At 46.9% G+C, this 24,631-nt stretch overlaps 1 protein-coding gene across 7 annotated transcripts in view; it reads right to left on the bottom strand.

Annotated features, from left to right (window-relative positions):
• The window catches only part of LOC144731505 (C-myc promoter-binding protein-like), an 87,220-nt gene that overhangs the window by 45,855 nt on the left and 16,734 nt on the right, over window positions 1–24,631 (bottom strand). For 2 of the 7 annotated variants that reach the window (XM_078612607.1, XM_078612606.1), the window contains exons 1-3: window positions 10,381–10,435; window positions 2,120–2,454; window positions 1,297–1,540 (exon numbers count right to left, since the gene is read on the bottom strand). In XM_078612607.1, coding sequence (XP_078468733.1) covers window positions 1,297–1,540; window positions 2,120–2,454; window positions 10,381–10,425 — 624 coding nt within the window. In that variant the 5' untranslated portion in view covers window positions 10,426–10,435. Of the gene's footprint in view, window positions 1–1,296; window positions 1,541–2,119; window positions 2,455–4,032; window positions 5,145–8,398; window positions 8,516–10,380; window positions 10,437–24,631 lie in introns of those variants that run through there. The other 5 variants (XM_078612608.1, XM_078612609.1, XM_078612611.1 and 2 more) reach the window with 5 other exon arrangements.

Here is a 24,631-nt window from a genome sequence, read left to right on the forward strand (position 1 = left end):
GACCGAATTTAGGAGTTGGATGCGGCGTTTCGCTTGAAACTGCGTCAAGCGTCATCACGACAACGGAATTTTTAGGCATTCCGCAGCAAAACAGCAACAGAATCCATGAACTGGTGAGCGCTGTTACGATTTCAGAGCCAAGAGTAATATGCGCGCATCTCAAAGTCCGAGTTTTTATTATTTTAGTTTTTATTTGACCAGGTAAAGGCTCACTGAGCTATACGGCTCTTTAAGCTACCTGGCCGCAGACGATAGCTCAACCAAGTGGCTTATCGTGTAGAAATTTATAGCAGCCAAATACTCTAAACACAAATGTGCAGGGAAAAACCGGAGGTCCTGGAGAGAAATCCACATGACCACGGTTGAGAAGATCCAAACTCCAAATATCCAAAGGCTTGAGGGTTGGGATTGAACCCACGACCTCCTGCATACCCAGCGAGGTACTTACCATCTCGCCACCAGGTTTGTTCACCAATGGGGGGGTTGTGGTGCTCTTAAACAGCATCCCAAAGGAGATGACAACGATTTTCTGACCGTATAACAGTGAGCAATGGCTCTTAATCTTATTTACAATTACAATGCGGATTTACAGGGCGCCCAAATGCAACGGCACCTCAGGGTGCTGTAAAGGAACAGTGGGGGCATATTTAAAAGGCGAATGAGTCTTGTTACAGCCTAGTATTTAATGTTCAACAGCAACGCAGAAGGTGTCTCTGTGTACGGTATTGATTTTCACGTCAAACAGGGGTTTCCCAGATTTTTTTGCAGAGTGCTGTTGCCAATAAAATGTGGAAATCCGGGAGTTTAGTTTAACGAGCCTCACTCAGCTGCCAAAGGCCCAGAAAGTCAGAGCGGTCCAGAGTTTGCTTAATAATTCATCAATCCTGGATTTGAACTCGCAACACCTTCCGATGGCGGGCAACTCGCTCCACCGCTGTGCCACCCTGGCTGGTAAAGTATGGAACCAGTGGGTGGTATCCATACACAGATCGCCCTGGATGTGTGTATGTTGAACTTTTATCGCACCGTAGGTAGCCATCCGTGTGAATCGGAGGAGCTGAGTGAGGACGAAACAACTAAACACAAAAATCAGTTCCAAGGAAATTATTTAAAAGTGCATAGCTCCAGTGGCTTTCTAACATCGGAAGGAAGAGCGTTCCAGACGGCCGCAGAAGCGCATCTGAAAGCGCGTGCGATGCGGCGACCTCCTTTCTTCGACAGCCAGCCAGAAATCGCCGCCGCGAGGATGACCCGGAGTTTGGCGCGCGATTGGTTCACACGCTCCTTGACGCTCACCATGCCGGAGTTGAGGTTCTTGTTGACCTTGCAGAAGGTGTGCGGCGGCGTCTCGCCCTTGCTGGCGACGATGATGCAGATGTCGGTGACGGCGAGTGCGTTCTGGCTCGCGGACTCGTGCGCGCGCCGGTACGTCACGAAGATGTGCTGCGCGCTGTTGTTCACGTTGGCCGGGCGGCCGTACGGCGTAGTGCGGATTGTCTCGCAGCCCTGCATCAGGCGCTCCTTCCACTCGTATAGAACCCTGACCAGCACCAGCAGCAGCAGTAATAGGAGTAGCAGTTGCAGTAATAGAAGCAGCAGTAGCGGCAACAACAGCAAGAACATTTAATCATAATACAAAAGTCTGAAAATAATGCCGCTTATAAATGTCATTGCCCTCATTATTTATCACTTGGCAAGTTTGCAGAAGTTTTCACTTACAATTGCAACAGTTGTCAGGCTGTCACCAAAACAATAACAGAGCCAGACGAGTCAAGATGTCTATTAGTACGCATCCAACTCGCTCACCTTCCCTTAAATGCACAGCAACATATTAAAATGTAACATGTATATTATTTATCCACGTAAGACTCACCGAATCTCAAGGTGCTTTTTCATCAGGGTCCCGCTTTGGGATGTTTGACCAGTACCACTTTAACTTTTCAATGCAGCCCTGGCTACAGGGCCGACTGACCAACCGACGGCCGGCCGGACTTAGACGAACGGACGTACTGACTGAGCGAGCGAACGAGCAATCGAGTGATCGAGCGAGCGAGCGAGCGATCGAGTGATCGAGCGAGCGAGCGAACGAGCAATCGAGTGATCGAGCACGTGCCCTTACCCCAGATCAGTGAGCGGCGGCTTGTCACGGCCACGCCGATAGCACAGGTAGAGCTGGGGGCTGCTGAGGCTGCCGTGGTTGAGGTCGGCATCCAGGTTCGTCGGGGTCACTTCGATGCACGTGTAGCCCTGTGGCGGCTCCTCGCCCTGCGAGCGGCACACCACCGCCACGTCCGTGATGGGGTCGCGCCGCCGCACCGCCTTCTGCCGCCCCTCGGCGAACGCCATGTCCTCTTCCAGGGGCTTGGACTCCTCCGTCAGGCCGGCCACCACGAAGTAGTCGGCCACGCGTGGGCCTTTCTCCTCCATGGCTGGGCGCGCCTGCTCCTGCTCGCTCTGCGCGACAGAAAGCGTACGGGAGAGACAACGGGAGAGACGGCGGAACGGTTGGCTACGTACGGTGCGAAAGAAGTTCAGATTACGTACAAGGTAAACGCGAACAACACGGAAACTTTCGATTTAAAGCAGCCGTCCTCAGGTGAAGAACAGGTCTTTCCGACAGATGGGCCATTCAGACGTTGTCTTTCCGACAGACCTGTTCTTCACCTGAGGACGGCTGCTTGCGTTGTGGCCGAAACGTCGTGAGAATTATTTTATTATGTTTGATTTTTATTATTTTAATATTTCCCTTCTACGGGACTTTACCGAAAGAACCAAGAAGATAAACACGGAAACTGTTAATAAAGCCCTTTGTGCGGATCCCTATATTCTGTGGACTGCTGCATCGCACGACGGCTTTGGCAGACCTTTATCCAGCAGTGGACGAATCATGGCTAATGATGCGGATGATTATTAAAATCCAGCCAGGTTTGCTCAGGGATCAAAGCACTGATCTGGAAGCCACCGAGACCATGGATTAAATCTGGGTTTCAGCCAACTGGGATTAAACCGAGCTCTCAAATGTAGCGAGTTGGTGGTCTTAGCTCGGTCACTAATGACTGCACAAAAAAAGCCCTATCATATAAAGTTAGGTGTTTCACCTAATTTCACACCTAATTTGGGTATTTCACCTGTCACACAAATTCCAGCTCAGAATGACAAGTACGGAAAGGCCTCGAAATCCGTGAGGGTTTCTGTTCTTTGAAAATCTGCGTGAAAGTAGAATTCGCGAATTTAATAGACAATGTTTATCTGGGGAAAATGGGGTTATAGGCTCCCGTGTCCGCTTGGACATATGGGAGAAAATGAAAATGTTTCATAATATTAATCCTGTACGCAAAAATGTCATCCACATTATTTAGTAATATGTACAATAATACAACAAAAATAGAAGACAATCAAATACACCCGAATCTTCAGAATCGGAGTCTTTATTTATCCTGGAGAAAATCCGATGAGCTATGAAGCAATTTTTCACAGATGTCCAGTAGTTTTACAGATGTCCAATACATTATACTGTACATTTGGAAGCTTTATTTACCTCGGATTATGATGGGGGTGTGATGATGATGATGGTCAGCAGATGCACTATCACAAGCTAGTCTATCAACAACTCTCCTTTTTCAGCTGAACTCATAACTTATTTCTGTCTTTAACTCTCACTCTTACTTCCTCGCTCGACGCTTGCACCCCACGATCGAAATCCAAAAAGCACCACTTAGTGAGTGGATTCTTAAAATACATTTGTAATATAATTATTTTTTCCCGAGTGTCTGCTGCTGCGTCCTGCACGGCGCGCGTTGGGATCCTTGATGAAAAGCCGCTAAATAAATGGAATTGTTATGACTGAACTGCACAAGGAACCTTTCTCCATGACACAATGTTGCCAAATCGTGAACAGCTGGAGGAGAAAAAGGCGCGAAACGTAAACCATGGACAAATATAAAATCGCGAATAATCTAATTTCACGAAAGAAAAATCCGCGAATGAAGGTTTGTTTTTTAACTGTATTGTCTTGACATCCAAGCGACTAACCGTCTCTACAGCAGGACACGAGGTTAAGTGCCGCCAGCACTCCTCATGTGGATGAGAGGTCACTTGAAGTGGGGGCTTCAGAAGTGAGGGTGAATCACTGCTCTGTAACAGTTTTTAAAAAAACATTTTTTGCAACAAAACAAAAGCCCAGTATAAAGACACAGACCTGTTCTGTAAAAAGTTTATAAAATGGGCCCCTGCGTGTCGCGAAACGGACGCATGACGTGGGCAGCACGGTTTGAAGAAAACTCCAATGGAAAATGCCAAAAAAAACTTTTAGAAAGAGAAGAGGAAAGGCTGCCACACTTCCACGCCTGAGTTGGGTTGGAAGGCCATGATCCCTCCAAGGTCGATAAATTAATGACCACGTTGTGAGACGCTGATGGTGGATCTTATGGAGAGATTGGCCCAAAAATGGCCATTCCAAATATCATCACAACCAGTACTGAATATCTCTCAATGCCCCTAGCGTGCAATAAATAATAATCTTGAGTGGATTTATCCAGAAAGGCCTCAATGCCAGGCAAGACATTATCAGTACGGTACAGCTGTGTATACTTGTTATGTTCCAAGATACTGAGTGGGTATAGAAGAGTACACATGGGTTTTTATAGATTAAAATTGATTATTTTACTCTCACTAATCATGCATAAACCTGCACATATAAGGAGGAGAATAATTAGATGTCCATGCAGACAAGGTGAGCAGCCGACTTTCTGTACTGCCACCTCCTGACCAGGTAACCAACCAACAGCCAAGTAGTTAACGCACATTGAGATCCATTAAGAGTATCGTAGTTAATACACGCAAGAGGTGATTTCTAGACAGCAAAATGTGCGATTGCGATCATAGGATTGATCTTCCTATCGTGCCTTGCACGCCGTGTGACATCATCGCGCTGCGCGTGTAACGCACGCAGACTTGCTTAAGACCGCCATCTCCAAAGAGTCAAAACCGTGGCACATTATTTTATGCAGCTCAAAAGATGTCGAATTATTTCACGGATATATTTTTGCCTGAGCCACCAAACCACTGCCTGCAAAGTGATGGGACTGCAGGCAGCAGCCGCAACACCCAGCGCAATGAACATGACCATGCCAATGACATTAGTGGCAGATGGTATTTTTTGTGTTTATTATACAACTTGCTATTATGGTGTGCGGGTGTGCGCGCGCGTGTCCATGTCTCCATTACAAAAGAAGCATTATGGCTTTGTGAAATGGCCATTCATGTGATAATTTTCTCACCCACGATATCAATTGCTATGCAACGTATATATGAAAAGACTCGTACACGATGTATGTTATGTTCGTAAGAATGCATTGTATTGGAAGCCACTGGCGCTACGAACTATTAAATCGAGATTGAAAACTCACTTTTTGCGTTTAGTTTGTGGTCCTTCCCCGCACCTCCGATTAGCGCGGTATGGTGCGAAAGAAGTTCGACATACAGTAAATGTATCGATTCACCCTGTGACTGATTCTGTGAACATCCGCTTCTGGGGGAAGGGGTCACGATTCTAACCAAACATTTATTTAGCTTGTGTCTCGTCTCAACCGCAATGTTTATATTTATTTCAGTTGCTTGTTTGGTTCCTCCACCAGCATATCATTTGCATTAATAATTGACAGTCAACACACAGAGGTTGATGCATGTACTGTACTGTGAAAGTAAAAAAAGGGTTGTCACGGCTTGATGCATCGTTACACGCATATCAGAAAGTGAATTAAATAAAATGGAAATAATATTTTAAAAACAGAAGTGTTTAAACGGAAATTAATTATTATTCTGGCAACAGCACACACATACACACGTGTAGAATGCAAATACACACCTTTAATACAAAAGGCATGTAACAAATATGACTGTACCATCTTAACTACCAAGCTAACACTGAAATATTTATCTGGTGGCAAGTCACAAGCTCTTGACAAAAACCCACATAAGCCAAATCCGGTTTGCTCACAGTACTTCAAAGCAGAGGCGTGCCATCCATTGTCATCACGATGGTGCGTCGAGATTTCAGCAGCCGTGAACTTTGCAGTCAATGACATCATTCCTTTGCAAACCACCGAGCAGAACTGGAGCGGTGAGTTTTTTTAAAAATGTAAGTCTTTCAATTTCACACATTCATTTCATTCGAAGCGCGTACACTGTGCATGGAAGTCCGTTGCACCGAGAATGTGCAGCAGAAGCAGCAACGACCACGACAAAATATTCGGGAAAGTAAAAAAAATTCTAGATTTGAAGCTTTCGTGACTGCAAGGATTCATACTCTTAGGTTTTTTCGGTAAAGTCACGTAGGTAAAAAATAAGTAATAAAAATAATAGAAATGAAACAATAATTCCATTTATTATTTTATTTCTATTAATTTTATTATTTATAAATAATAAATAATAAAAATAATAGAAAAAATGATAGAAATAAATCATAAATCCTTTTATTATTTTATTTCTACTATTTATTATTTTTATTATTTATTTTTTACCTGCGTGACTTTACCGAAAAAACCTAAGAGTATAAAAAATAAAACTCCTCTGTGCTGCACGCGAACCCGGCGGCCGTGGCTTCCGCGGGTTTCCCAAGACGTTTGCCGAAAGCCCTTCGCGGCACGAGAGAACTCACGAAATGACACGGCGATTATTGCCAACTCGCGAAAAACCCCATCGGGCGCACACAAACTCACTTCACGATGTCGCACACGGTTAGAAAAATTCTCTCGAGCGCTCATTGCATGAGATGGGTTGCACTGGAGCATGGAGGGAGGCGCGGGGTGGGTGGTGTGGGAGGAGATGGCAGCAGCTGTTTTCAAGCCCCCATATGCCTCTTCACGACGCGCACGTAAAGCTTCCGCGTCCCACAGCACGGGCGGTAGATGACACCTGTATGAAGTCACGGCACGTGACACTCCGTGACTTCCTCCGTGTTACCAACAAATAAAAAAAACACTCCAGGGGAAGGCTGTAAAATTTTTATCTGGGTGAAAACTCAAAAAGCGAATTCCGGCCCGGATAAGCAATGGATGGGGGTGGTCGCGCACCATCTTTTGTTTACAGCCTCTGGAGCCAGTGATGGAAATTCCACATTCCTATGGCGCGCGGGGACGGGACGAGTGTATCCATAGGACAAAGCACTGCTGATAAAGCTACTTTGCCCCACCTCCCGAGCGGGAGCTGACATCTGTACGAAGTCACGGCACGTGAGACTTCGCGACATCCTCCGTGTTACCAAAAAAAAAAACACACTCCAGGGGAAGGCTGTACAATTGAAATCTGGCTCCAAAACTCAAAAAGCGATTTTCTGCCCGGATAAGCAATGGATGGGGGTGGTCGCGCTCCATCTTCTGTTTACAGCCTCTGGAGCCAGTGATGGAAATCCCACATACCTACGGCACTGCTGAATTTTCCCACGAAGTGGTGCTCGTTTCTATTGTTATTAACCCCGGGAGGGATGATGAGCCGTATCAATCCCCTACCGGCGTCATCTGGTCGAACACCATATGAGACTAGGCTCTAAAGAAAGCTGTCTCTGGTGTGGACCAATCAGTTTCAAGGACAATGCATAAATTATCAGAGTATTGTTTTGTGTTTGCATTTGACTGCAAGTATTGTGCTTAATGTAAACATGATTCCTTGCAAAAGGTGTCAGTTTTGCTGCCAGAAAAAAGGGGAAAAACCCTATTAGGATTTTTAACTCGCTAACCGCTGAGCTACCTGACCAGATTACGGATGTAAACGTGTGCCGTGCCAATTCATTAAGATCGATACTAATGCGCGTCATAAAACGCATTGAATCGTGTGTGTAAGAATAAAAAAAACATTTCAATTCGTACGCGTTGTTTTCGATGAGTGACCTCTCCATTATGTATTATTTTTTTATTTACACGTGTTTACTCGGGAAAGCCTCGTTCAGTCAAAATACTCCTTTTCAGGAATGTCCTGCCCAGTTCTCAGTAGGTGGTGATATTGCTGCTGCTGTATGTGTAATCCCAAAGGAGTGATTAAACACGTCATTTTTCAGCCAAGGGATGTTTGGCCAATACCAAGCATTATTGTACGTTTTTTTTAGATTTCGTAGAAAACCGGACATCTTGGAGGAAGCCCCCCCCCCACTTCGCACCCAAATGCGATCGGTCAGCAGTGGCCATCATCGCAATCCGAATATTTATTCATACTGGAGGAATCCGATCAGCTATAAAGCTCTTTTTCACAGATGTACAGCAGGAGCAGGTCTAGGGCACCAGGCTTGCAGAGCTGATATGTCACCGCATGGCACGTCCCATCACGCACACTCACGCATGGGGGGGGCAGTTAGATATATTGATCGTGAGAAATGTCGAAATCGGCGCATAACCGATAAACAGACCTCTTCACCGTTGTATTCTTCGTTTCCGCGCGCGATTACCGATGAAGCTCCAACTGGAGAAATGAACAACTATCGTCCGACGGGTGTTCAAAGCAACCAAGCGGGAATGTTGACCGTGACAGCGACGAAATGAAACGCCGGGTCAAAGAAACAACGGCACGGCTCGGGGGGGGGGGGGGGTCACGGGGGGGGGGGGTCCCACAGATTGTGAAAATGTAATTTGCGCAACAATCTGCTCAGGGAGAGCTGGCGGAGGCTTTGTTCGAGTCAAAGACTTGAAAAGGGACCTCTCTTTCTCTCTCTCACCAGTGCCATGCACGTGGACTAAGGAGCTGCTCAAGCGGATGGCGATTTATGCCGAGGGGGGTGGCGCCTTGTGGGCTGTGCGTAAAGAGCTACAGGGGGGAGAAAGAAAGCGTGGAGGGACGGCTCGGTTGCTGTCGACCCGAAGCTGCACACACAGCAAGCAGAAGCGCCGAATGAGTCAGCTAGCTCCGGGCCATTTGAATGAAATGTCGCAATCCAGAGCCCTGCGATATCCACGCAGTTTTGCACCGTCTCGTTCATCATCTTGATCTGTATGGGGGGCTCTGTAAAGTTCTGTTCGCTCCACGAGCTTAAGTCTGAAACGTTCAATTTACGATTTGCATGCAAACTAACGAATGTATTACGTACACAGTCATTTCGCAATCAAATGGTGGAAATAAGTAGGAAACTCTTGGTCAAGTCAATGACACGCTGCAACATTTCGGCGAGATTAACATCTCTGCTATTCTAGATTTGAAGCTTTCGTGACTGCAAGGATTCATACTTTTAGTTCTTTCGGTAAAGTCACGTAGGTAAAAAATTAAATTAAAATGAATAAAAAATAAAATGCCTCCGAAACGTCTTGATTTTATTTTTTATTAATTTTAATTTAATTTTTACCTACGTGACTTTACCGAAAGAACTAAGAGTATCTCTGCTGTTGCCCGCGAGCCGGGCAACGCATTGTCTGGTAACCGATGATTTATTATTAATGCGAATTACATTCTAATTATTATTATGCATGTAGCAGTAACATGGCTCATGAAACGTTGATTGAATTCCAGTTGGGGAATGTATTCATGCTTAATATGCTAATTATATACACGCGTTACACGCAGGCTAATGAGCTGACAAAAACTGTAACGAAGACGGCAAACTACGGAACGGCAAGATGAATGAAGTTGTCACAGAGATGACACAGAGGTAATCGGTGGGTGAAGTGAATCATGACAATTCCTTGAATCGCCTAAAACAAATGGGACGCTAATTTACATGAAGACAGGGGGGCTTTCGCGCTCCCCACGTCCCATCCCCCCACTACCAAACCCTTTCCCCTGCTCTGCGTAAGAATTAAATGTATCGTTCATTATAAAGTTCATGTAGTGGCCTGCACGGGATGATGTTCAATGCTTACATAGCGTGTGTTTGACCACCGTATGAATCATTCCGATGCTAATTTACCTTGCCACAGGGCAGAATAAAGGAGGACAAAACGCATACGATAGCCAATCCAAAGGCGATAGTAAAAACACAAAAACATAAAATTTTGGGGATCAAATAATGAGGACCAAATCGTGACGAATCATCGAATCGCTGTGGTGGAGCGACTTTGCCAAACCCCTGAAAACGAGCTGCTAAAGTATGTTTAGGCAACTGGGAACAGAACCAGACATGACTGGTGGACAGACAACAATAACAGCCGATAAACTGCAGACGGCACCAAACGAGATACGATTCTGGAATGAAATGACGGTCACGAAATCTTGACAACTCATCAAAATCGCTCACTGGGCGTGGTGGAGTTGCCACATGCCGACACATCACGTGGCGGATGGCACCTGGAGGCAACTGGGAGAAAACAAGACGGAGCAAAACACGATAAACACTCCAAGCAAGGCAAACACACGCAACTAGACTCTTGAATAAGAAAAAAAAAGTTCATCCAACCACCCCACCCCAAATCGTGACCAGTCATCGATGTTCATGTGGCGATGAATCATTGCCACTGCTTGAAAACTACTGTAAGACTCCCCTTCCAACGCCACCCACCCACCTACCCCCACCGCTGCTGTGTTAAACTGCGAGCTTTGTGTGCCCAGGCGAACACTGCTGGGGGTACAAACGCAGAACCGGTCGGACCGCATCGGGGGCTTGCGTCAAACGCCCCGCGCTGCTGCTGCTGCTGCGGTGGTGGTGTGTGCGTGCGTTACGGAGTCGAGTTGCGTCTCATTTTCACCTCGCCCCAACCCTCTGAGCCCCCCCCCCACGTCTCTCTTTCGCCGTCCGACTGACCTCACCTCGCGAGCATCCACAGCCACGGATGTCGCACCCCCCCCCCCCACTAGCTCCCCCCAACCAGCCCCCACCAGCCCCCTCCCCAACCAGCCCCCACCACTAGCCCCCACCACCAGCCCCCACCACCAGCCCCCACCAGCTCCCCCCCAACCAACCTCCCCACCAGCCCCCACCACCAGCCCCCCAACCCCCCCCAACCAGCCCCCCCCACAAGCCCCCAATCACCACCCCCACCCCCAACCAGCCTCCCCCAACCAGACCCCCCAATCAGCCCCCACCAGCCCCCCCCAACCAGCTCCCCCACAAGCCCCCAACCACCACCCCCTCCCCGCAACCAGCCCCCACCACCAGCCCTCCAACCATCCCACCCCGCCCCCGCCCCCCCTGTTATCGCACTCCCTGAGATCAATCCCCACGGCTCCCTCCTCCTCCTCCCTTCACCTTCGTCTTACTTAGCCGGCCGAGACCTCATTGCTATTCCCGACGACTTCTGCGTGTGCTCACCGCGGCGGTCGCTGCTAGCGTTGCGCGTGTAGGCACACACGCGTGTTCTCGCGAGTACACGTGTTTAATGTACTTGACCCCCTCTCGTCTCTTCAATCCACTGCTGGATGAAAGCGTACTAACCATGACGCCCGCCCTACGGCAGATGACAGCGTCACGATCGCGGTTCGTGATTTGACTCAATACTGTAATCGATTATTTTAAAAATGGTTTCGTTTTGACCGTAACCTTTGTATTATTTACGATTTTAAATTGTCTGGTTCGTGACGTTTTGTTTTACCCCATTAGCTCATGCCTTGCATATAACTATAAGTTCATCGATGTACATCCACTGCTGGATGAAGGCTTTGCCATAGTGCGTCAGTTACGGGGGTTGTTTGACCATACTTCACCACTCCCGTCAGTGCGAGGGGTACCAGGGCGGGATCAGATATCCCTCGCCACCCGTGCCATTCGTGGCCAGGATTTAACCTGGTTCGCATAAAACTACCCGTCATAAGCTTCCAAAGGACACCTTACTCATTGAAATGTGTGGAGAGGTCCAAATAAAATTCCCCAGACATATGTAGTGACATAGAATCGGTCACTTAACAGCACAGCGCTGGCTGCTGGCAGGGGATGTGCAGCCACAGCAGGCCTGACTGACAGCAGGCCACGTGATAGACCAGATAGAGGGATGTAGGGGAAAGGTCACGGAAGGGTCACATCGAGAAGCCGCTCGTAGGTTCCAGAAGGGGGCGTGGTCGGGGGCGGGGCCAGGCCACGCTGACGGTATAAAAGGGGCCCCCCGGGAGGGGAGCTCGGTGCTGTCGTGTGGAGTGGGGCCCCCGTCGTGCTGCTGCTGGGGTCTTCACCACCTCGGCGTCGTCAGTCAGGCAGTCTGCCAGCTGCCCTGACTGGGAACCGTAGTTACTAAATGTTAACTCTCAGGCCGTGTTAATAAACAGTGCCTCCTACTCTTTGTGTCTCCGAGTCAGTCACTACACATACGTAATACATATTGGCGGCTTAGTCAGGAAATTAAGAGCGCTTGTGATGATACATACAGCGGTTGCAATAGCAGGGGCAAATGCCTACCGGTGTTGTGCCATAAAAGTAAAAGCAATCGTTCCCTTGCTCTCGTGAGCCGTGGGGTGGGGCACGTGTGATTTTGGCTGACGGTGATGGAACAAAACTCATCCCAATAGGCGATTGAGATTAATTCTCGTGACTCGGGGTGAATGTGGCACCATCACCTATTCCCGGAGGATGCGAGCTCATTACAAGCAGCATATACAAAATGAAAAACACCAATTCCTTCTCGCGCGATGCACATCATGTATCATTAGCTTAAGAATCAATACTGTATAAATATTAATTATATATGCATCGATGCAGCGTTCCACCCCCAGTGGGTATGAGGTATGGTTGCGGCTTGGTCACCCATTCATTCCGTGACCCTAGCACAGGAATTGCCCCTAATGAGTGTAATAAGGTCAATGACACGTTGTCTTGTGACCCCTAGCACCTGAATTGACCGCAATGAGTCGAGTCAACCTAATGAGCCCTTATCTAGTGACCCTAACGCCAGAATGACCCGAACGAGCCTATTAAACGTAGCGGAACGCCTTTGTGTTCATACATTAAAATCGAGCGGCATTCGTTCGTCAAGAGCACGCGTTTGCTGGGACGCGTTCATTCACAGCCCCCACCGACAACACATCACCCCCTTCTCGGAGGAGTCTACAGTTATTATGAGAGAGAGTGGTGTGTGTGTGTGTGCTGTCTCACACCATCTACTCAGGAATGCCACGAATGTCGCGGCCACAGTAATACACACTGCTCTGCTAGCTGTTGTTTTATGAGCCGTGTCTTATAGTGGGGGTGACGGAGGGGGGGGGGTTACACCACGCGCCGCATGAAGAGGGTAAGAGGTAAGGATGTCTGCGACCACTGTCGGATAGATAGGGTGGGGTTTGATTGATGGGTCAGCAGATTGAAAAGACTGAGAGATGGACAGTTAAACTGATAGACTGATGTTCACAACGAAGGTTTTTTTTGGGGGGGTTATATCACGTGAGTATAAATGTGTCGTTAACCCGCCACCACCCGACACAGCCAATTATTAAGGTTTGTCACGTAAATAATACGTGTCAATTCGTTACTAATTCAGCCGACGGTGTGTTGGAGAGTCAAGCTACAACATGATCAATTTTAGTACCGTGGAGTTTCGCTGGTGATCGCATCCAGCACCATCGTTGCGATATTGCCGGAATTGCGATCAAACCCCCCAAAAAAACCTTTATTATACATAATAAGCGTCGCAAAAGCCTACGACGTGTCAAACTGATAAGACTAATGGTTGGGTGAATATATTGAAAGTGAGAGGTAGATTTCTATAATATAGTGGAGGCGGATCTAGAAACCTCCCAAGGGGGGTAGGGAGGGAGCTGGCCTGATATTTCAAGATTTCTAAATCGAGATCCCGACATCAATAAAAAAGAGACTCAATCAATGTATTTTCTCTAATGAATACCAACACATTAACAATGTTCATCAGGGTCTCAATGCCAGGGCCATCACACCCAACGCTGCGTCATACAGATGGGTTAGGTCACAAGATTTTAACGATACATTAAGGTGGAAAATTATTTCCATCTCTTAATTACAGTCCCAATGGAGTTGATACTCCGCCGAAGTAAAAAAACTACTTTGTAAATCTACAACTGATTACACACATCTTTAAAGTATCTCAAATGTGCAAAGTCAATATTCTTTGGCTTAAGGGTTCACAATTGAGGCATAAATGGTCAATGTAAATAATTAGGGAACGTGTCTTGAGAACAAAAGCACACGTGCACACATACTGCACGAATACACCGTATCGACAGGGATCAGAGGTGCAGTAATGGTGCAATGGTTAGCACAACGCACCATGAATCCGACGAACTGAATTCGATTCCCGGCCACAGCTAAACATCAGTGGCGAGTGATATCAGGAACAGGTCCTGGGCCCACCCCCCGCTAACCCTTCCCGCTTACCCCAACCAGGGTGACGAAGTATGGTCAAACAACTCCCCAAGACTGACACTGCACGGAGAGTTCTTCATTCATCCAGCAGTGGATCGACACGGGTTTCCCGAAACAGAAAAACATGCGCGGCATCATCAGTTCTACTCTCCCAAGCTTTTGCCGTCACGAGCGGCGGCGGGGGGGGGGTGAATTACCGCAGCGCCGCGGTGTCTTTGGTCGAGTGACCCCATGCCAGGTCTCAAAATAAACCACGTCCATCACAGGCCGTTGGCTTCTGCTGAGAGTTAAAAACAAACAAGGCCCCGCGGGGAAAACCTCCCGCTCGTATGAAAAAAAAAATTCTAAGATGTAAACGGGAACCGTGGAAAAACAATCCGCACAAGGGAAATGGCATTAAAAAAAAAACTTCCAAAACATGCAGCCAATATAGAAGCATGGGGCCTGGGCGAACGAGGGGCGAGGGTCACAGAGACAGGCACCGCTCAGATCTTGGCCTCAAGTCCCGTGTTTTGGCGGCACGTGACGAGATCGGAGATGGCTGGACAGCGTCAAGGGAAGGCGCCACCTGCTTTGAATACGACGCGGGCACCGGACACTTGACGATCAGAATCGGCTTTTGAAGTCATCCGAGTTGTTGGTGTGAGGGTCCGGGTCCTCTCCGATGACCGCAATGTAAAATCCCCGACACGAGCAAACCGTGCGCCAATGCGGCGTGGTGAAATATGGCCAAATATAACCCCTCACCCTCCCCCCCACACCACGACCTGTACAGCCTGGGAAGTTAGTTCCTCGTCCAACAATGCGTTGACAACAGAGCTGTATGTGCAAGTGGACGCCCGGTCACCTGGCTAACAAATGTAAACCTGGCGCCTACTGCAGCAGCGTGAACAAGCAGCGCACCACCGCACGCGCATTGATCCCTTGCGAGTGAACAAGCTGTGCTCACCAGAGCCCACAGCGGCGACGACGAGTGGACGGTGGTTTTGGGTTTCCCGAAGCTGGAAACCTCTTGCGCAATTCGAATCCCACCCCCCCGCACCGCCCCCGCTCGGCCGTTTGCTTGAGAACATTAACAATGAACATCTTCGGTTGCGGGATAACTTACGGAAAAATACGATCTAGAACCGGGGACGCGGCGGTGCCGTGTTTAGTACGACACACTGTGGACCTGGCGACCCGAGTACGATAACCAACGACAGCTAACGTCAGCGGCAGTGACATCTGAACCGGTAATGTGCACCCCGTCCATCTACTGACCTGACTAGTGTGGTGAAATATGGTCAAGCAACCCTCCTACGTGGCATGGGGAGGCCTTCATCCAGCTGTAGATTGAGAATGGGCTACAAGATAGAAATGAGTGGAGCAGTGGTGCATTGGTCAGTGCACTGCTTTGAACCCAGCGACCAGAGTTCGATTCTGATCACAGCTACCACACATACGGCAGGTGATATCGGAATCAGTCCTGCCCCCCGCCCCCCACCATTCCACCCCCACCATCACCACCATTATCAACCTGCACTGACCAGTGTGGTAAAGTATGTACTGAAGAAGGTAGTGGATTGGCGATGGTTGAAGATTACCTTGATGAGCTCAGCTCATAGGCAGGTGCCAGTTGTATTCATCATTATATCGTAGCACCGTGAGGGATCACAAAGGCCTGGAGAAGCCTTCCCTCCAGCAGTGCATAGACCATGACTGGCTGCCGATGATGATGGTCACTGACAATTTATGCTTCATAATAATTGCAGTTGCAATTTAACGTTTGACAAGTTGTACGGTACCGTGAATGTGCTCACACATCCCGTGTCCTAACAAACCCCAAGCGCTCATTTAACAAATTGTGACGCCTTCCAAGGACTCCCCGTCTGCCCTGCCCTCGACAGCCAATCCAATTGCACTGTGGTCCAACTCGGAGGGGAAACTGTGAAGATAGTGAAATGTTGCACAACAGGTTTTTCATGCATTATTGTTTTAACATTGCGGTGAATTTAGTGGCGACTAGTGGCTGTAGGGTTCATGTGAATCCATCTGCACCTTCTTCGTTCATAATAAAATAATATAAAATAATTATATTGTTTTTTATGGGTTTTTTTTTCCCTTCTACGTGACTTTACCGAAAGAACCAAGAAGATGAATCCCTGCAGTCACGAAAGCTTTAAATCGAAACCATCTGCACCTCCCGATAATCACGGTTGGCACGTACGGTGCGCGAAAGGAGCTCGACATACATGTAATCTTTTATTTTAATTATCAACAATGATGAATACACTGATGGATGAAGGCCTGCCCCCCCCCCCCCCCAGTCGTCGCCACGTCTCACGGCCCTGCAATGTCAAAATCTACCTCGCACCTGCACACGAGCGGATTTCATTGCTCCATCTCTACGATGGATGTGCTCCGAATGAAAAAGCATCGACTCTTCCGCGAGCTAAATTCAACGGGCGCATGCATCCTGAGCTTAAGCATTGATAATATAACCTTCGGATGGATTGACAAATTCTTACATACCCAGTGTCAAAAATTCGTTGAATCACAGCCCACACCAACATCTCAGCTCTTACCACATAGATTGCCCAATGCCTTGGGGTGTGAACATCAATTAAGCGAAACAAACCGCACGTTCCACGTGCTGGGAATGGCCCGCATCGGCATTTCTGTGCCGAGCCCCTCTTATCGCCTCCACTTGCACCACAGGAAACGACAGTGTTTACTCACCTGCTCTCAAACCACCCCACCACCCCACCTCTCCACCGAACGTTCACAGAGGTTTTTCTCCCGGTTCGTCACGCACGGTGAATATGACAGGAAGCGAAACTGCCCCCCTCCTGCAGCATTGTCTCATCGCCCCACACAGAATAACAAGAAGAAGAAAAAGGTGCAGCTCGTGACAGCGCCTGCACCGCTCACTTACGAGCGCTACAAACCCTGCCCCGTCGTTCTGTCCGCCGGGACGTGGCAACACACCCAGGATCATTAGCCAAAGCCCCCTCTCGCCCCAGGAGGGAGTGCGGAAAGTGAACGAACGCAGACACTACCACAGTACTCGAATTGTAAACGTCGTGGGTTTACTCTCCAACACAACCGGAGTTGCGTTACTAGCAACGAATTGGCACATTTCGTTTACGTGGGACCATGCACCTTTCCAATTTCCTCTACCTCCAACCCCCCTCCCCTACCTGCCCTCCAATATAGCCTGGCGGCTGGGCTGGCCTTCTCCACCTCATTCATGGGCTATTTGACAAAACTGTGACTGCAACTCGTTGGTCAGTACAAGTTGAAGATCGTGGTGGTGGTGGTGGGTTTCCCAGGACTGGCTCAGATAATAACTCGCCATTGATATTTTAGCCGTGGCCGGGAATGGGTAATTCCCGGGATTGCCGCGATAAGTCGATTTTAACATCTAGTTTAGATTCCTGCCTTCGTGTTACACGCTTCCAAAACCGTGCATGTGAAAATCGTGCGTTTACATTTCGTGCAAAACATACGCTAATTATATTCTCATGTTACATTTGAACAAGAAAAAAACAATTCCAACACGAATGTATGAACTCAGAAACAACGCAACGAAGGCGGCAAAAATGAAATGTAAAAATTAATTGGCCGTGTAATTAATTCACGACCCCAAATTCGTGACAAGCCATCGATATCCCTGGGAGGCGGAGGGAGGGAGGGAGGGATGAATCATTGCATGTTGAAGAAACTCGGCAGGCGAAGGAAGATGCAAGCAATTTTGGGAGTCAGCGCAGTGCGCAGAACCTCCGCCTCGGCTGTTACAACACAGCGTAGATCAAACAAATTGTGCTCAGAATTGCGCCGAGTGTGTCTTGACATTTGGCACGAACATTCACATTTTCCTTAATGCATTCATTTAAAAGTCCTCCCTCTCACTTCCCGCTCACTGGTCACATCCTCAAAGGCTCATCCCTCCAGGGCCATAACTCAGCCCGTAGATCTATAAAGGCACGGACCGAGTGGGGAATATACATCTCGTTTCAAGGCTGGTGGAGCAGGGGTGGAGGGATGAGGGAGGGGGGGTGCATGAATACATGTGGAATTGCTCAAGAGTCATCTTTGATATGGCAATCTTAGGGTCTGTGGGTTTTGCCACGAGGTCACATTTACCACTGGCCAAATGTGGCTTGAGTTTGTGGGTTTCGGTTGAACGATTGGGGCGTAGAACGACTCCACCGAGTGAAATCGATTCTCACACTCGCGATACAAACGTCGCAAACACTGCGTCTACGAATCGAATTAGTTGATATAGTTTATGCAACATGTATGGCCGCCTGTGCCTGCTATAGTACTCTGATGGCATACTGCCGGTTCAAACCAGGCGTTCTAGGCTTGTGCTGCGAGGTGGTCGGATGGAAGCTGGCAGCACAACAGATTCTTGAAGCCATCTGTACAGAGCTTCCCGGATGTTATCCCCTGGTCCGTGTGCGTTTTCTGGATATTCTCCCCGTATCCTCCTACGTGCCAAACACTCATTAACCAACGCAAATGACCACACATCTCAAAGCAGGACCCGTAAAAAATAGACTTGAGACTCGATGACGCTGTCCTGGATGTAAAACATAAATTATACACTGTAACAAAAAAAATGTGTTCCTGGGTAGTAAGTGTCATTTCCTAATTGCTTATGCCTCAAAAGTACAGAAAATGGCGATTATTCCCCACAAACTTTGCTTGTGACCAGGACAGTGATATTTTTAAATGTACCTATTTTCAATGAAAAAACGTGGTGTGCATGTGTATTTCTTTCACGTAAAGTCCTGGTCACAAAAGCAAAGTTTGTGAGGAATAATAGCCATTTTCTATACTTTGTAGGCATAAGCAATAAAAAAAATAACATTTAGTACCCAGGAACAAAAATTGTGTTGCATCGTGAATTATCCGCTGCACATAATAATCATCACCGCTTAAGACAGTTTCCTTCTTGGTTCTTTCGGTAAAGTCACGTAGAAGGGAAATAATAAAATAATAAAAATAAAACATAATAAAATACAATTCTCACGACGTTTCGGCCACAACGCAAGAAGCCGTCCTCAGGTGAAGAACAGGTCTACGTTACCTTCTGTGTTAACTGTGCGTTGTTTTTAAATGGCTTTGATAATCATAATTAACGTGTTTCTTTCTTTGTATTTAGACCTTGGTTTGTAAGAGCTTGGAGGATTTCATCAGTTTACACTCTCAAATGCCCCTTTGATTGTCTACATAAAGTCAGGCACAATGGTACTTAATATTCATTTCCATTCTAGGATATGATTCATAGGAGTGGAGCCACTCTTTGCTAAAACCAGTGCAGCCTCCGTGATTGGTCGGTCTCTAAATCAACCATTTATTCGGTGTTTTACGATCTCCGTGAACAGATGATATACGTGGGGCAAAGGCTAATGGGGTCTGTCAATCTTAACATCGGCTCCCGGTGAGACCACAAGACTCTTTCGCTTGCGGAATAGGGGGCGTCGCTGCCTTCGGGTTAGATTTACAATTAATACTTTGGGGTCACGGTTGATGGGGGTGGTTTAGGATTAGGTATGGCTAATAGTATTGTTCAGATGGGTCAGTATGCCTTCATATTGAGTGGTTAAGCTCATATTCATTTCATGTTCATTTAGACAGTGTAAAGCGTGGCTATAACTGGGGCTGTAATTAAGATATTAAGGTCACGCCATATTAAGGCCAAGCAATAGTTAGGGATTATCACAGTGCGAGTGGCTAGGTTATGATTCTAATTAGCTATAAAGATAGGTGCCACGGTGGCGAGATGTTAACTACCTCGCTTGGTATACAGGAAGTCGTGGGTTTTATCCTGTCCCTGACACTTGCGTATTTGGAGTTTGCATGTTTCCTCCACGTGGTCATGTGGATTTTTCTCCGGGTCCTCTTGATTTTTCCTCCACATTTACAATCAACGTGCGTTTAGAGGATTTGGCTGCTGTAAATTTCCACACGATAAGCCACTTCCTTGAGATGTAATTTGTGGCCAGGTCGTTTCTGAACAAGAGCTACACAACTCAGTGGGCCTTACACCTGGCAAAATAAAACAAAGTTGAAATAGTTATAATTTAGTTTGCGTTAAGTTAACGACTGTTCGAGATGAGTTGTGTTCTTTGTTTGCATTCCGACCGCAGGTATTGTGGTCAATGCAAACATGACTCCTTGCAAAAAAAAAGTGTCAGTTTTGTTGCCAGATAAAAGGGTAACAAAAAAACAATTATCTTAACGTGATTCACCACTGAGTTTAGGCAAGAGATGATGAACCCTCGGCCCACAACTTCATATAATCACACGGCCCATTTCCACACGAGGCGTAACATTTCGAAACGGCCCACAAGCAATATCCACATGGGACTGCAGCTACATTAATTGGGTAGTAGAAGGGAATATTATCTACCAGTCAACAATGTTGTGTTTATAGTTTAAGCACTGTCCCTCAGTCACTTATGTAACTGCAAGGGCCTCTTGCAGGCACAGAAATCATTGTATGCTAATGTCTGTCTCATCATAAAGTATTTGAAAGTCCTATTTGGCCCTCAGTTGTAGATTTTCTCTCCAACACACCGGTGTGCTGTACTAGTAACGAAATGACACGTTCCGTTTACGTGACAGACCTTACTAATTTGGCTGCACCGGGTGGCGGCGGGTTTAACTGGGTTTAACGACACATTTATATCTACGCGATCTAACCCCCAAAAACCTCTATGATGGGTCTGTTCTGTTCGGGGTCCCCAAGAAAAAATTCCACAGCTGGCATGCCAAATCCAGAATACATCTCACCGTGGCTCGCTCAGGGGTCGGTAATCAAAGTAACAAGACGAGAATTTTTTTTTCAAATTCAGCAAAAATAAAACCTCAACATTTGAAGAGCCGCAATGCAATGTGAATGCCAGGGGGCGGTCATTAATAAGTGACGTCACGAAGCAGCAGTCCTTAAAGAAATTAAAATGAATAAAAGTAAAATAAAAATAAAAATCACGACGTTACGGAGGCAACACAAGCTTCCGTCTTCAGGTGGAACCGTCACAGCACGATAGCTGTATCAAGTAAGAGGAATTCCAAGAAAACAGTCCTTGTATATATACTGGTTGAGGGTGGGAGGAGCCAAGGTGGGCCCTGAATATTATTTTTGTGAGGTTCGGTGCGGCTGAAGCACGCTGTTAGGAATGAGCCTTTGTTGTGTAAACTAGGTGCGGCTCCTCCCACCCTCAACCAGTATATATACAAGGACTGTTTTCTTGGAATTTCTCTTACTTGATACAGCAAGCGTGCTGTGACGGTTCCACCTGAAGATGGAAGCTTGTGTTGCCTCCGAAACGTCGTGATTTTTATTTTATTTTTATTTTACTTTTATTAATTACATTTTTTAAATCTCCGTGACTTTACCGAAAAAACCTAAGAATATGAATCCTTGCAGTCACGAAAGCTTCAAATCTAGAAGTCCTTAAAGAGCCACACGCGGCTCCAGAGCGAGCTGGTGGAGCGCCCACTCCAGTCCACTCGCGGACCCGGAAAATAATCCATTGAACAATCGCGCTGCGCGCTTATTAATCAACACCTGTGCAAGCTGATAGCCGATCAATATTGAACAGGATTTATCTCTACAACTGTCATTGCGTTACCGGATTAAGAAGGGGCAGAACAAAGGGACCGTGTTTCGGAAACGATTGCCTCCGAAGGCAGCGCGCGCAAGCCAGCCTGAGCTTTCCACAACACGGGCTTTTGACCCCACACCCCCTCTGTCCGTCAAAAAAACCACGCATTTTTCCGTAGCGGCCGAAGACCGACACGACAACCGAGGGCACTCTGAATTAATGTGGCCTTTCTTGAGCGGACCGACAGGGCACACTGCAGGCATGAATGTCAGCCGTGTAGCAACAAGGCAATGATTACCACAATACACGCCACGTCAAGCCGACTTGGCGCAACTCGTGAGCGATGTGCCACGTAGCGAGTTATTTTCATCTTCTTCTCGTAGTGAAGCAAACTGTCGGTTGCCCGAACGCAGAGCAATTCGCGCAATTCCTGCAGTTCCTAGCCCAGAAACGTAATGCCAGTCGAATGTGATTTTATTCTTACTTTATTTCCCCAATTTACTGCAAATGTGCGCACGGTGTTAAGTCACGAAGTGGAGACTCCATCCTCGAATCTCGACAGATCAGTGCACTTTGCATGTTGGAATGGCCGTGCGACATTTGGTCCACCTTGACTGCTCCCGAATGATCTGACAAGTCACATTTTTATTGTTCACACTGCAGTGGTCACACTTTTCCAAAAGCCTGCTATAACATTGTTTGTTGCATCACGGTCAAAGCTATATTTTACACTGCTCAGAACTGAAATTTGGCCAACAAAAAATGTGCGTAGTCAATGTTGACCAAGCCGAGACCCTCAACTTACTACACTTGAGAATTTGGTTTAATCACACGTGGCTAACAGAATCGCAGCAGTGCTGACCTGTCTGAGCCACTGACCTCTGTGTGACCTCTGTCTGAGCCACTGATCCACCTCTCCAATCCGATTCGATGTAAATTACCAAAGTGTGCAGGGCTATCGGCGATCCCGTTATTTGAACGGAGAGCCGTTGAAATAAACAAATGGGGGATTCTATGGACGAGAGAGATGGAAACATCTCTAGATAAATTAATGGGATTTACAAATTCAACTCAGGACTCCCTTGCAAAAAACACAATGCATCTCAACATTCACTCTCTCTCTCTTCTGGTGAAATCAATCACATCAATCAACGGTTGCTATTGTTCAATAACCGAAAAGTTAATTCTATCGTAAAAAAATAACTGCACAAGACAAATAACTTAATAATCACACATTTCAACCTCTGTATTGTTTGGAGTTATACAGTCTGAATGTGCTAACACGTTAGTGAGCAGCTGTACGAGGGCTGACCCAAACGTAATGCCCCCTTTTTTTGTTCTGAAATACACAAAGTATATAAATATTCTGTGGTTCTTTTGGTAAAGTAACATAGATAGAAAAGTAATAATAAAAAATAAAGTGAATAAAAAATAATTAAAAAAACCACTAATGTAGACTGTAGCCTGGTTATTAAGTTTGGCGAGTGTACCGAGTGTACTGGCAGTCTACAGTCTACATTATAGACTGCCAGTACGCTCACCGAGGTTAAAAACCAGGCTACAGTCTACATTATAGACTGCCAGTACACTCACCAAACTTAATAACCAGGCTACAGTCTACATTATAGACTGCCAGTACACTCACCAAACTTAATAACCAGGCTACAGTCTACATTATAGACTGCCAGTACACTCAGTACACTCACCAAACTTGATAACCAGGCTACAGTCTACATTAGTGGTTTTTTGTTGTTTATTATTTTATTTTAATGTTTATTATTAATATTCACTTAATTTATTATTATTTTTCTTCTATCTACATGACTTTACCGAAAGAACCAAAGAATATGAATTCCTGCAGTCACGAAAGTTTTAAGTCAAAACAAAGTATATAATTTGTATTTAATTTACACCAGATTTGAGATATTAATTTGTGGGAATGTCCCACACCTCCGATTAGCACGGTTGGCTATGTACGGTGCGAAAGAAGCTCAACGTGCATGCAACATTCGGCTCTTTTTCAATGCAGTCTCTATCCTCTTCTACACTTGCACAGAAGTAGAACGAGGGCCAGCATTCATCACTGTGAAAGGATTCACCAGCATCGTATAACCACCTGCGATCATGTGCAGCAGCGTCATTCCCTAAATTTTGGCAATCCTTCACTGGGTTCGAACGCACAAAAATCTGACCGTGCCAGATCTGATCGTCCCGCACCCCCGAAATTAGCCTGGTTGGCAACGTACGGTGCCTAATACGTTCATCATACGTACATACTCATCTGGGCTGTACTATGTATCAGAGGTCGCAAACGGGTTTTGATTCCTTACCCGTACCCGGCCGCACCAGGGTCGCAAATGGGTACCCGTACCCGGCCGGATACGGGTACCCGTTCCCTACCCGTACCCTACCTGAAATGAGTGACAAACGGTGACTCACCAGTGACTCACGGCTTACCTGTACCCGGCCGCACCATGGTCGCAAACGGATACCCGTACCTGTACCCGGCTGGGTACGGGTAGCTGGGTATCGGGTAGGGTACGGGTATCGGGTACCCGGTTGCGACCTCTGCTATGTATTTAATAGCACAGTACACCAAAGCTGTAATGTGTGGATTGGCAGTCAGATAAAAAATGTGAGGGTACCAGATCTGGGCTGTCGTGGTGGATGGGGCAGCATTTCCACCGCGAACGCACACAACGGCTTCTCACGTTTCAGGCTCGTGTGTATTTTAACATTCTAATATTGGAAGAGGGCTTATTACCATTTGACAAATGTTAAACAAAGATTATTATTATTA

This window comes from Lampetra planeri, chromosome 39 (genome assembly GCF_965212315.1).
Source record: "Lampetra planeri chromosome 39, kcLamPlan1.2.h2, whole genome shotgun sequence".
Lineage (NCBI taxonomy): Eukaryota > Metazoa > Chordata > Hyperoartia > Petromyzontiformes > Petromyzontidae > Lampetra > Lampetra planeri.